This window comes from Balearica regulorum, chromosome 28 (genome assembly GCF_011004875.1).
Source record: "Balearica regulorum gibbericeps isolate bBalReg1 chromosome 28, bBalReg1.pri, whole genome shotgun sequence".
NCBI classification, from domain to species: domain Eukaryota; kingdom Metazoa; phylum Chordata; class Aves; order Gruiformes; family Gruidae; genus Balearica; species Balearica regulorum.
The window spans coordinates 2,286,619-2,298,836 of record NC_046211.1 but is presented as its reverse complement, the minus strand read 5'-3'; the positions used below and the strand labels follow the sequence as shown (position 1 = coordinate 2,298,836).

General features: G+C 66.4%; 1 protein-coding gene across 1 annotated transcript; it reads right to left on the bottom strand.

Annotated features, from left to right (window-relative positions):
• Window positions 1–1,705: 1,705 nt before the first annotated feature.
• Window positions 1,706–3,719, bottom strand: LOC142598398 (ETS translocation variant 3-like protein). Its single transcript, XM_075736912.1, has 5 exons — window positions 3,652–3,719; window positions 3,152–3,389; window positions 2,856–3,036; window positions 2,510–2,759; window positions 1,706–2,049 (listed from the first exon to the last, which is right to left on the bottom strand). The coding sequence occupies exons 1-5, from the start codon at window positions 3,710–3,712 to the stop codon at window positions 1,706–1,708; spliced, it is 1,074 nt and encodes a 357-aa protein (XP_075593027.1). The 5' UTR covers window positions 3,713–3,719.
• Between the last annotated feature and the right edge of the window lie 8,499 nt (window positions 3,720–12,218).

Here is a 12,218-nt window from a genome sequence, read left to right as displayed (position 1 = left end):
GGCCCCCGCCGCCGCCGCCGAGGGGGCAGCGCCGGCGGGAGCCGGGAGGGGGGGGGGGGGGGGGGGGGGGGGGAGGCGGCCCGTGGGGACACCCGGCGGGGAGGGGGGGAGACACACACGGACACCCACGGGGACAGCGTGGATGGGGGGGACCCACGGGGAGATACGGGTGTGTGGGGGAACCACGGGGAGATAGGGGTGGGGGGGGGACACGGGGAGATGGGGGGGGACACACAGGGACAGTGTGGATGAGGGGAGACTCATGGGGAGACACGGGGGGGGGGGAACCACGGGGAGAGAGGGGTGTGCGGGGACACGGGAGGTATGGGTATGGGGGGGACCCATGGGGACCTGTGGATGTGGGGGGGACCCACAGGGAGATATGGATATGGGGGGACATGGGGACAGCATGGATGAGGGGAGACTCATGGGGAGACATGGGTGTGGGGGGACCCACGGGAAGATATGGATGTGGGGGGACACGGGGAGATATGGGTGTGGGGGAACACGCAGGGAGATACGAGCGTGGGGGGACCCGTGGGGAAACATGGGTGTGTGGGGGGGACATGGGAACATATCGGTATGGGGGACACACACGGGGAAACATGGGTGTGGGGGGGTCCCACAGGTGCGGGGGCCCCACGGGTGTGTGTGGATTGGGGGGACCCGCAGGGACAGCAGAAATGCCGGGGAGCCCTGGGGACAGGGTGGATGTCCCCTGGGGACACCAGAGTGTGGGGGACCCACAAGGAGACTTGAGTATAGGGGACCCATGGGGCCAGCGTGGGTTTGGGGGACCCACGGGGACACCCAGGTGTGGAGGAACCCACAGACACAGCCCGGCTATGGGGCTCCCACCTGTACCCCAAGTATGGGGGGGCCCTCAGCCACAGCAGGGATTTGGGGGGCACAAGGCTTTGGAGGGGACAGGGGGGCTTGCCCCCTGAAATTCCACCAAGGGGTGCCCCGCGAGGAGCCCCCCAAACCCTCGCCACACCTCGAGTCCCCACAGGTGCCCTGTGCCACAAGGGGAGGACACAGGGGGTCCCCGAAAAGGAGCGCGAAGCACTTCCGCCCCTCCTGTCCCCGCAGATTTCCCAATGTGGAAAACATGGAAAAGTGAAAATGAAAACAAGCCGTTTTCCGGGAATCCCTGGGAGTACGCTTGGATCACACCCCCCCTCATCCCTAATCCTGCACCCCAAATCCCGTACCAGCTCCCAGCTTCCCACTTCCCCCCCCCGAGCCAAATCGGTTTTTAGGGGGCCAGCCCATCCTGCCTGCCTCCCCCCGTGCCACCGTCCCCCCCAATCCCGTTTGCACCCCCCCCCGGGGGGGGTTTGGGGTCGTGGATGTGGCCTCCCCTCCGTGGTCATGGTGGCTTTGGGGTGCCAGTGGATTTGGGGTGCTCCCTGAGGTGACAACAGCCAGACCCCTCTCTGCAAACTGGTTTATTTTTTGGGGGGGGGGCTGGTTCCTGCCCTTTGTACAGGCAGGGCGGGACCAGCAGCTGTGTGCAGGCAGGGACCCAATGGCCGGGGGGTGACGATGAAGGGCTGAGTGTGGGGGCTGCAGGGGCACCCCACACCCCGGGGGGGGGCTCAGCAGGACCCCGGGGTTGTGCTGGGGACGTCGGTCACGTCCTGGGGTGCTGCGGGATTGGGTATGGGGGGACAAGGGGGTGTCGTGGCTGCCCCCCCCCTCCCTAGGGCGGCTGGAGGGACCAGCTGGGGGGCCGGAGGGGTGCGAAGCTGCCAGCTGGGAGCACCCCACTTTTGCCAGCCCCCCTGCCCTTGAGCTCCGGCTTCACCCCAGGGCAGGTCTGTGCAGCGGTGGCATCATGCCGGCCTTCCTCCTCCTCCTCCTCTTCCTCCTCCTTGCCTTCCTCCCTCGGCCGGGATGATGGGGGCTCTGGCACCGGCCCCCCAGCCACGAGCGGGAGCCCGGGGAAGGTTCTGGGGGGGAAGCCGGGGTGCAGGAGCACCGATGTGGGGAGCCCCGTGTTGCTGGGGACCCCCGGCTGGGGGGGGCAGCAGTGGCAGGGGGTGGCTGGGGGGGGCCAGGACGTGGCCGGGGAAGGTGGCCCAGCTGGGTGCCGGGGGGCCCAGGGCCGGCAGCGGCGGGGGGAAGGTGGCCAGGTGGGGAAGCTGCTCCGGGACCCCCAGACAGCAGCAGGAGCCCCCCAGACATTGGGGGGACGCGGAGCCGAGGCCTGCGGGCAGCGAGAGATGGGCAGCGCCGTGAGCGTGGCCGGTGGCACCGTACGGCAGGGCCGAGCCGGGGTCAGGCCGTGGGGCGCGGGCAGCACCCCGGGATGCTCCGGCCGGTCCCCTCTCCCTTGGCTTCGGCACCCCACGGGTGGGTGCCCCGTCCTCTCTCCCAGCCACAGCCACTGGGTGCTGCTGTGGGACTGGCAACGCGGCGGCCCTGCCTGCCTGCCTGCCTGCCTGCGCTGGGGCTGCAGGCAGGGCCCTGCTGCCTGCACCGAGGGCCCCAAGCCCCACCGTACCCTGCACCCACCAACGCCCTGGCTGCTCTCCACCGCCCCGCTGCCCTGCCTGCAGGCAGCGAGCCCTGCCTGTCCTCGACGCAGCCCCTGCCTGTGCGGGCAGCAGCGCGCTGGGTGCTGGCACTTGGGCGAACTTACGGGTCCCGGCGGCGGCCGCCCTCTCCTCCAGCGTGTCGGGGTGCCGGGGACGCCGGTGCCAGGCCAGTGGCTCCGCCATCGCCCGCCGGCTCAGCAGCACGCTCGGCACCAACTGGAGGGGGGATGAAAGGGAACGTGGCAGCGCCCGGGAAGGGCAGCCTGTCCCCAGGGATGTCCCCAGCTGGGCTGGGTCCCCTGGGCCCCCTACCTGGCTCGGCATGCCAGGGGGCACGGCGGGGGGACGGCACAGGCAGCCGGTGCCCGGCAGCGAGGACGGGCAGCGGGGATCCCACGCGGGGCAGCTGAGGAAGATGAGTTTGCTAAAGTTGAACTTGTAGGTGAAGCGTTTGCCCTTGGTTTTGTGCAGGATGCGCTTGTTGTAGTAGTACCTGGGGGGGGGGGGGGCGTTAGCGGATGGACGGACGGACGGACGGACATCCCCACCGAGGGCTGGGATGGCGGATGTCACCCCCCCAGCCCCGTGCCCGCCGTCCCCTGCGGCACCTGAGAGCCCGGCTCAGCTTGTCGTAGTTCATCTGGGGTTTGCATTTCCTCCGACCCCACAGCCGGGCCACTTCGTCGGGGTCCTTGATGACGAACTCCCCGTACTCGCCCTGCTGCCAGGCGATGACATGGCGGAACTCCTCCTTCTGCAGCAGCTCCAGGATGAAATGCCATAACTGGATCTGTCGGGAGCCGGGGCTGGACTCGGCTTTGTACGCCCAGTTGGGGAAGACCAGCCCTGCGGAACGAGCGGGGAGGGGGACGCTTAGGGGTGTCCGGGGACCCCCGGGGGTCACTGCCTGTCCCCCGCTGGAGGCAGCGGCTTTTTAGGAGGATGATGATGATGATGAGACTTGTGCCCCATCCCGGAGTGGCTGCGGGTCTGCAGAGAGGGACCGACCCGGGGTGCAGGCAGGGAGGAAAGGGGGGGGGGGTAGGGTGGGGAGTGCAGCCCGTCACCCCTTCGCGCCCCAAGGGTTTGCCCCGCGGGGGGGGCTCACCTGGCACCCAGCAGGAGCCGGGCAGGACGGGCAGCCCCTGCGACGGGCAGCCACGCTGCATCCTCCAGCCTGCGGGCAGAAAGCAGAGCAGCCCGACGGTGAGCACCCGGGACGCACCCAGCACCCATGGGGGGGGGGGTGCACCCAGCACCGGGGATTCACCCTGCACTGGGGGGGTGCACCCAGCACTGGGGATTCATCCTGCCCCGGTGGGGTTCACCCAGCACCGTCGGATGCTGCTGCGGTGCTACGTGACCTCCCCGACGTGTCCGGGACAGGCCGTGCCGCTGCAATCCCATGAAGACGGTCGTGTCCTCGCTTGCAGGGGGTTCAGCATCACAAAAAAAACCCCAAACCCACCGGCCCCGACCGCTTCCCGCGGGGTCTCGGGTTGGGGGGGGGGACCCCGGGGCCCCCCCCCCCCCCCCCGCCCCACTCACCTGCGGCCCCGCTGGGAGGGGTCGTCCCGAGCGGGAGCTGCTGGGCAGGAGAAACCCTCTGAGGGTCTCGGGGAGCATCACCTGGAATATAAAGGGAGGGGATGGGTTAAGCGTAAATCTCCTTACACCTCGGCAGGGAGGAGAGGGAGCGAGAAACGGCTGGGAGGGAGGGGGGGGAGAGCGGAGAGTCGGGGTGCGGGAGGGAGGTTTGGGGGTCCTTGCCTCTTTGGCTGCAGGTTGGTGCCCCCTCCCCGCCCTCCGTCCCGTGTTCTCCTCGTTTTATCTGAGCGTGATTGCAGATTCAGCCAAAAAAAAAAAAAACCAGGAAAAAAAAAATTAAATAAAATATGGGAGCAATGAGAGCGATGGGAGTGATGGGACGGGGTGATGGCAGCTTCATCCCCCCCCCACCATCGGGTCCCTCCTCTCCCTCGCCCGAGCGGCCGCGGCGCTTCCTCGGCCCCGTGTCCCAGCCGGGTCGGAACAAACGGGGCAGTTTGGGGTGTTTGGATCGGAGCAGGACGGCAAAGAGCAGATCCAAAGGGCGGGAGGAGGCTGTGACCCCCCCCCCAGGGCTCGGGCGGCGGGGGGAAGGCTTTGGGCCCCCTTTCTTTCCTCTCCTAATTTGCTTTCCTCTGCTCGTTTATTCTCCATCTCTCACTAACGAGGGCCTCGACGCCTCTTTCAGTCTCTGGTGCAGGGTGGGGGTCCGGGGTCCCCGGGGGGTGTTTGGGTGTTTTCCTGGGGTGCGGGTGAGGGGCTCCCCTTGGTTTAGGGGGAGAGGAGCCGAGTGGGGACTGCAGATATGGAAGGGGGGGGGCCTCCAAATCGGGGCATGGGGTCCCCACTGCCCTGCTCTGGGGGTGGGCAGGGAGCCAGGATACCTGGGTCCCCCCAGGATGGGGGACGGGGGTTTTGGGGTGGGGGGGGGGGGAGCAGGGGGTGATCCCGCAGTGCTGGCTCTCCGGGCTGGGATTTGGGCTCTTGCCCCCTTATCGCTCCCAAATCCCACTCCAATCTCCTTAGCTGCCACCCCCCCACCCCCCCAAGTCCTGGGGGGGGGGGGGGGGGGGGGGGCATCGCCCCCCCCCGGGCAGGCAGAGGTGAAGGGCCTGTTTGTTTAAAAGCATTTAATGCTATTAAAACAAGCGGATTAGGGAGCATCGGAACAGCCAGGAGCTGGGGGGGGACCCCAAGGGGGCCGGGGGGGGGGGTGTGGGGGGCAAATCCCGGGGCTCATCCCAGGTATGGGGCAGGGTTGGGGGGGCAGAAGGACGGGGACGGAGCATCACCGCAGCCACCCCCCGGTGGCATGTCACCCCCTCATTTCCCTGGGCCGGGACCCCCCCCCCCCCCACCCCGTGCAGCAGTGTCTGACCCCCACCCTGACGGGAAGCTGCGTCCTCCGCTGCGTTCCCATCCTGCGGTCTCCTGGGACCGCGGGATTGAAAAGGTTTCGAACAGAAACCCTAACCGGGGTGGGAGGATGATGCAGGGATGAAGGTCACATTGGAAAGGCACAGCCCTGGAAACGGCCAGGCGAGGGGCTGAGGGGGGGTCCCCGGGGGAGGCCGGGCTGGTCCCCAGGCATGCTGTGCCCTGGGACAGTGACACCCCCTGTCCCCACTCTGTGCCCTGCCGTGTCCCAGGGCTGGATACAGCCCATCCCAGGACTCGACACGGCCACCCCGGGGCTGGATATGGGAATCCAGGGCTGGATACATCCATCCCGGGACTGAATATGGGAATCCTGGGCTGGATACGGCCATCCCGGGGCTGAATATGGGAATCCTGGGCTGGATATGGGAACCCTGAGGCTGGATATGGGAATCCTGGGCTGGATACGGCCATCCCAGGCTGAATATGGGAATCCTGGGCTGGATACGGGAACCCTGAGGCTGGATATGGGAATCCTGGGCTGGATACGGCCATCCCGGGGCTGGATGTGGGAATCCTGGGCTGGATACGGGAACCCTGAGGCTGGATACGGGAATCCTGGGCTGGATACATCCATCCCGGGGCTGGATATGGGAATCCTGGGCTGGATACGGCCATCCCGGGGCTGAATATGGGAATCCTGGGCTGGATACGGGAACCCTGAGGCTGGATACAGGAATCCTGGGCTGGATACATCCATCCCGGGGCTGAATATGGGAATCCTGGGCTGGATACGGCCATCCCGGGGCTGAATATGGGAATCCTGGGCTGGATACAGCAATCCCAGGGCTGGATACGGGAATCCTGGGCTGGATACGGCCATCCCGGGGCTGGATACAGCAATCCCAGGGATGGATACAGCAATCCCAGGGATGGATACGGCCATCCCAGGGCTGGCCATGCTGGGCGCTGGGGGAGCGGGGGGCACTGGATCTGGCTGCTGACCGTGAAGCTCTTGCAGCTGCCGTGAGGAGCGGGGCTGGGATTTGGGCTGGGATATCGTCGGCTTCATCCCCCAAGCCCAGCCCTAATCCTCAAAGCTCCTCGGAGTTTTCCCTCGCTGCCTAAATCCTCTTCGGAGCTGGCAGCAAGGGGGGGCCGGCGTGGTGGCACCAGGGTGATTGGGTGAAATTGGTGAAAATGGAGAACGAGATCCATTCCCTGCCTGTACCGAACCCTGCCTGTACCGAACCCTGCCTGTACCGGACCCTGCCTGCACCGAACCCTGCCTGCAGGCAGAGGTGGAGGCACAGAGCAGCCTCGGGAGCGTGAGGCCGGCGCGGTGACCCCGAGCAGAGCCACGTCCTGCCCCAAACATCTGCCCAGGGACACCCCAGCACGTGGGTGGGAGCTGTGGGGCGAAGCAGGGTGTCGGGGACACCGGCCGTGCCCCGTGCCCGCTCCGGTGCCGTCGTGGTGGGCATCCAACCCACGCTGGGAGCGAGAGGGGCTCCGAGGGGTGCTGGGACCCCCGGGTCCCTGCGAGGGAAAGGCTTGCGGTACCTCTCCTACACTGTCTGCACCGGATCGCTCGGGGGGTCTCCTACCTCCCGCCGGCGCCCAGCGTCCGTCTCGCCCGCGCGTTCCCCGGCTCTGGCGCACCCGGCCCGATGCATTTCACCGCGCTAGGGTCACTTAAAATGAAAACCCAGTCCTGCCACGCTCGCTGCCGGAGCGGGGGGGGGGTGGCCGTGGCTGCACGGATGATTGCGTTAACCCCTCACTAGCTGGGGGCTGCCGACCGCTGCCGCCACCGTCCTCCTCCTCTTCCTCACGCCCGGGCCCTACGAGTGATGGGGATGCAGCTCCCCGTGCACCGGTCCCTCCCTACAGGAGACCAGCCGGGGACACCGATGGGGACAGCCAGGAAGGTCACCGAGAGCCTCGGGGTCCCACCGGAAAAGCGGGGATCCGGCAGGGATGTTTCACCAGCCCTGGAAAATCCTCCTGGAGCCACACACAAAGCCCAGGGGCACCAAAAGGGCTGGCAGCCCATCCCTGCCTGTGCTGCCCATCCCTGCCTGTGCTGCCCATCCCTGCCTGCACTGCCCATCCCTGCCTGCGCTGTGGGCACCGCGTTAGCTCCGGCCCGGTTTTCCCCATCTTTCCCACTTCCCTGTGAAGCGGGTGATGCCGGGCAGCCAGAAAGGTGACGGGACCCTCCCCAGTTCATCTCCTCCGGTGGCGCAGGGTCACCGCTGAGCCAGGGGTGGGGGGGGATTTGGCGGCTCCGGCGTTCACCGAGGCGCCAGGGATGCGCCACGGCCATGGGCTCGGCTTCATCCTTCGACGGCAAGACCCGGCCCCGCGCTCTTTCGGCACGCGTCGGGTTTGGGGACCGTCCGCCAGCCCTCGGCCACGCCATACACCCTGGCGCAGCCGTGACCCCGCTCGGCGCCGGCAGACCCGGGGGGGTGCCCGTGGGCACAGCTCGACTTCCCGGGACCCCCCTCGGCCGTGGGAAAAGCTGGGACGCGAAGGGGAAGGCTGGCCGAGGAGGGGGCTGGGGGCCCTACGTCTGCCGTGGGGACAAGCCCCGCTCGGCTCAACCGTCGCGGGAAGGTGACGGTGGGGAGCGGCATCCCTCCCCGCGTACCCCGCTCTGCCCGTGCCGGGGAATTAAATCCTGGGGCTGTTTGCCGGTTAAATCAAGCGAGGCTAACGCGATGGAAAACGATACGGATCGGGGGGTGACTGGGGGTGGGGATGGGGTGGGAGAGCGAGGGGTGTGCGAGATGGGTGCGGGGGATGGCTGCAGAGGTCCCACGTGGGTGCTCACCCCCTCGGGGGATGCCGCAAAAATTGAGTTGTGTGTGTCCACAGCACCGGGGCGGGGGGAACCAGGGCTGGAGCGAAAACCTCTCGGCTCTCCGTGCCGCGTCCGTGTCCCGATCGGCGCACAGCTTGGCCGGTGCCGAGAGCTCACGCGGTAACGCCACAGTGAGAAGCACGACCCGCCGTGGGCCCAGCACCGGCAGCAGCACGGTGCCCACGGCACCTCCCTGGCTTTGCCCGTTCCCAGCCGGCGCAGCTCCGCCGGCAACACTCCTGCCCGCGGCCTGAGCCCAGCCGGAGCCAGCCAGACGCGCCCCGGCAGCACGGGGGCCGGGTGGAGCCGGTGAACATTTCTTGCCGATCCAGGAGCTCGCTGCGAATCCCGCAGGGCGCAGCCGGCTCGCGGCTGCCCACCCATTGCGACATCGTCAGCCGCGGCGGCGCGGTGCCAGGGCCCTGGGCGCCGAACGCTTTGCCTACCAAAGCGCCGGGCGAGTTCCCGCTCCTTTGCTTTCCCTCCCGGTAATTGGGAGCGAAGAACCCGGGCGGTTCGCTGGCTGTTCAGACTTGAACATCTAAAGAACACCGGGACGGGGAGGCGGCAGTGCCGGTGTCGGACCACCGACCCACCCGTGTCCTGGCACCGAGGGCAACCCGTGCACAGCTTCCCCCTGCCCGTCGCACCGGCACAGAACCGGGGGATGCTCCCGGTCCGGCCCCGGCGTCTCGTTGCAGATAACCCACCGAGACGTCCCCATCGCCGCAAAGCGCGAGCCGGGATCGATATGTCATTTCTCGTGGGTTAATCCCCACCCTGCCGAGAGAGACTTCGCAAATTAAAATAAGATGAAGTCGGGTGGGAAGAGGGGGGAAAAAGCAAGAGGTGGGTCGGGATTTGGGGCGGGGGAGAGCGGCCAAACCTGGGGAGTGACGAGGGGAAATGAAAGGGAGATGCGGGACGAAAAGGGAAGGAGGGAGGGGAGGAGCGGAGGGGGGCTCATCCGAGAGGAGGATGAGGGGCAGGGTGAGAGAGGAGATGAAGAGCGAGGGGACGCGGTGAAGCGGAGATAGGGAGGAAGGAGGGACGGCAGAATTGGCAGGAAATGCTAAAAAGCAAAGGGAGGAAAGGAAAAGGGAGAGAGAAGGCAGGAGCCAGGGTGAGGGGTGCTGGGGGACGGTGCCGGGAGCAGGATGCGGCCGCACACCCTGCTCCGGTTCCCGAAGCCTCTTCAGGTCCCATTAGCGGGGATGGGAGGTGACAGCTGCCGATCGATAGCAATCGCGCCGACGGACTCCCGCTAATAAACCCATTTCTCTCCCGTTCCCGTGCGCCCCGGCCCCCTCCAGCACCCGGCCATTCCCTCCCTCCCCACCCCTGGATGGACACCCCCCCCGCTCCCGGACCACGGCCACCTCCGAGCCCCTTTTCGGCCGCGGCCGACGCCGTGCAAAGCCCACGTGCCGGGCAGGATCAGGCCGTGGGGCTTCGCCGAGCCGGGAGGACACGCACAGCTCATCCCTCCTCCCGGCAGGGCGGGAGCAGCTCGTGCTGGATCTCGGAGATGCCTTTTGGGTGCCAAGGGAGGATTAACAGCACCCCAGGCAGGACCGGGGCTGGAGGTGGTTTTAATTGCCATTAAGAGGAGGCTGGGACTGGATGAAAGAGCTTTGGGGTTTTATTGCACCTGTGAATTCGGATGGTTCCAACGGCGGCAGGCTCCAGCCGACCCGGGGGTGCTCCTAGCCCAGATCCCCCGCGGGGAGCAGAGAAGCCTGGGATAAATTTGGGGGGGGGGGGGGGGTGTGTGGGGTGCCAAGAAGAGACCTGGGGTACTTGTGAGCGGGGTGGAGAGGGCGTGGGGAAATCCCCAGTGGGTCTGCCCGCTCGCTGCCTTCGGGGAGGGGGGGGAACCTCCCACGCGCCCAGCTGCACACGAGCATCCCCCCACCGCCGAGCCGGGCATCCCTCCCCAAAAAAAGGCTTTGGAAATTCCCGGAGAGATTCCCTCCACCCCATCATCCAGCCCGCCGTGACCTCGGCACCGTGACGCTCTGGCGTCGGGGATGTGCTCGGCCACGGCGCGATGCTGCGGCACTTGGATGGGGAGCAGCTCCGGTCCGGTTCCCCCCCACCGTGGGCAGCCGCAGCGTGCGGAGCTTCATCCCCCCCCCCCCCGCTTCCCATTTCATCTTCACCGCCTGCGAGCGAGAGCCGGGGGGGGCAACAGTGGTGGTGACCGGGTTGGGGACAGGGGACCCGTCGAGGCTCCCGCTCCTCCGAGGGAGAAGGGAAAACCCTGCGGGGCTGTTTCCTAATCCTGATTTTCCTTTTCCAGGGCTCCAAGCGACGCCCCGTGGAGCCGGAGCCGAGGGATGCGATGGGGACGCCTGTCCCCCTGTCCCCCACGAGGACACGGGGCGACGGGGGCGAAGCGCGGATGGCCTCGTCCCAAACCCGTTTCAGGCGAAACGCGGCCGTGGGCACGGGTGGGATCCGGCTGCCAGCCCCCCCCCCCAGGCCCGGCCAGGCCGGACTCTGCTCCCATCAGGTCGCGGCGGACGCCATCGGCTTGGCGTAACCACGGGGGGCTTCGGGGGGGACACGAGGATCGATGCCGGGAGGAACGGATGAAGGAACCTGACCCCCGGCGTGTTTTTTTTTTTTTTTTGGCCACCTCCCTGGGGAATTGGGGTCCGGCCGGGAGCTGGAGAGCAAATAGGAGATAAAATAACGAGGGGGTGAAAGGGGGGAGCGGCACAGATCGACACCCCCAGCCCCCCCCCCAGCCCAGCGGGCGAGGAGGAAGCGGGGAAGGACGGGAGGAAGATGAAGAGAAGGCGCAGAGGAACCCCCCCCCCTTCCAAGGACTCATTCCTGGGGCTGGGATAAGGATGGGGAGTCCCGAATCACAAGCTGCCCCCCCAAAAAAAACCTCCCCTCTCATCACCCCCACCCCGGGAGCCGGCACAGCTCCGGAAGAGCGAGCGGTGGAAGGCGGAACGACACGGGGGGGGCTTTCCCCGGCATCGCCCCCCCACCCCAGCACCAGCCTTTGAACTCAGCTCTTGGCCCAGCCGGGGTTGGGGAACTGGGGGGGGGTGTGGGGGGGTGTGGGGGTGTGGGAAGCACCTGGCTGGGAGCACAGCCCGGCACGAGCTGCTGGGGCCGCGTCGGAAAATTCCCCCTTGGACGTTGCTGGAAATTTCTAAAGGTTCAGCGTCGGTTTTCCGGTCGGGGCTCAAATCGCCTGTATTTTTCCCCGGAAAACAGACGGCGTTCTGCTCCGGAGGGGCTGGAAGGGAGCTCGTCTTCATTACAAAGTTGGACGAGCGTTTGCAGTTTTCTCTTTTAATCAAGAAGCTGGAAAAGCATCTGCGAAAATGCAGTTTTTTCCCCTTATTTTCCCAGCCGCTCCCTCTGCGGGAAGGGCCTGATCCTGCGCAGGGACCGACAGCATCCCCGGGGCTGGGACGATTCCTCCAGCTTCCGCGCTCGGTGCCTCGTTGTGCAACGGGATTTATTTTTTTGCAATGACCGTTTTGCAAACTTTCAAACAGGATTTCTTCTTTAGTGGGTTTTTTGGTTTTTGTTTTTTTTTTTTTCCCCCCCCAAAAAAATGTCTCAAATCCCCCCAAGATTGACCTGGGAGCTCCCCACCAAAGCCACCGCTCTTGAATTCACACCTAATGAATAAATAAAATAAAAAAAATAAATCCAGTAGAAGGATTAGCCGGCTGTCAGGACCCTAGCGCGTCTGTCTTCGGAATTAATGGGCGTTTAATTAAATATACTTATTAGATTAATTGCATGCGCCAGGAAAGGAGCGGAGAGCTCTCGTCGGGCAGCTCCGTCCCTCCAAGAGGGTGCTGAGGGCTCCGGCTGCCCTCTGCCCGATGTCGCTGCCCCAAAGCGCT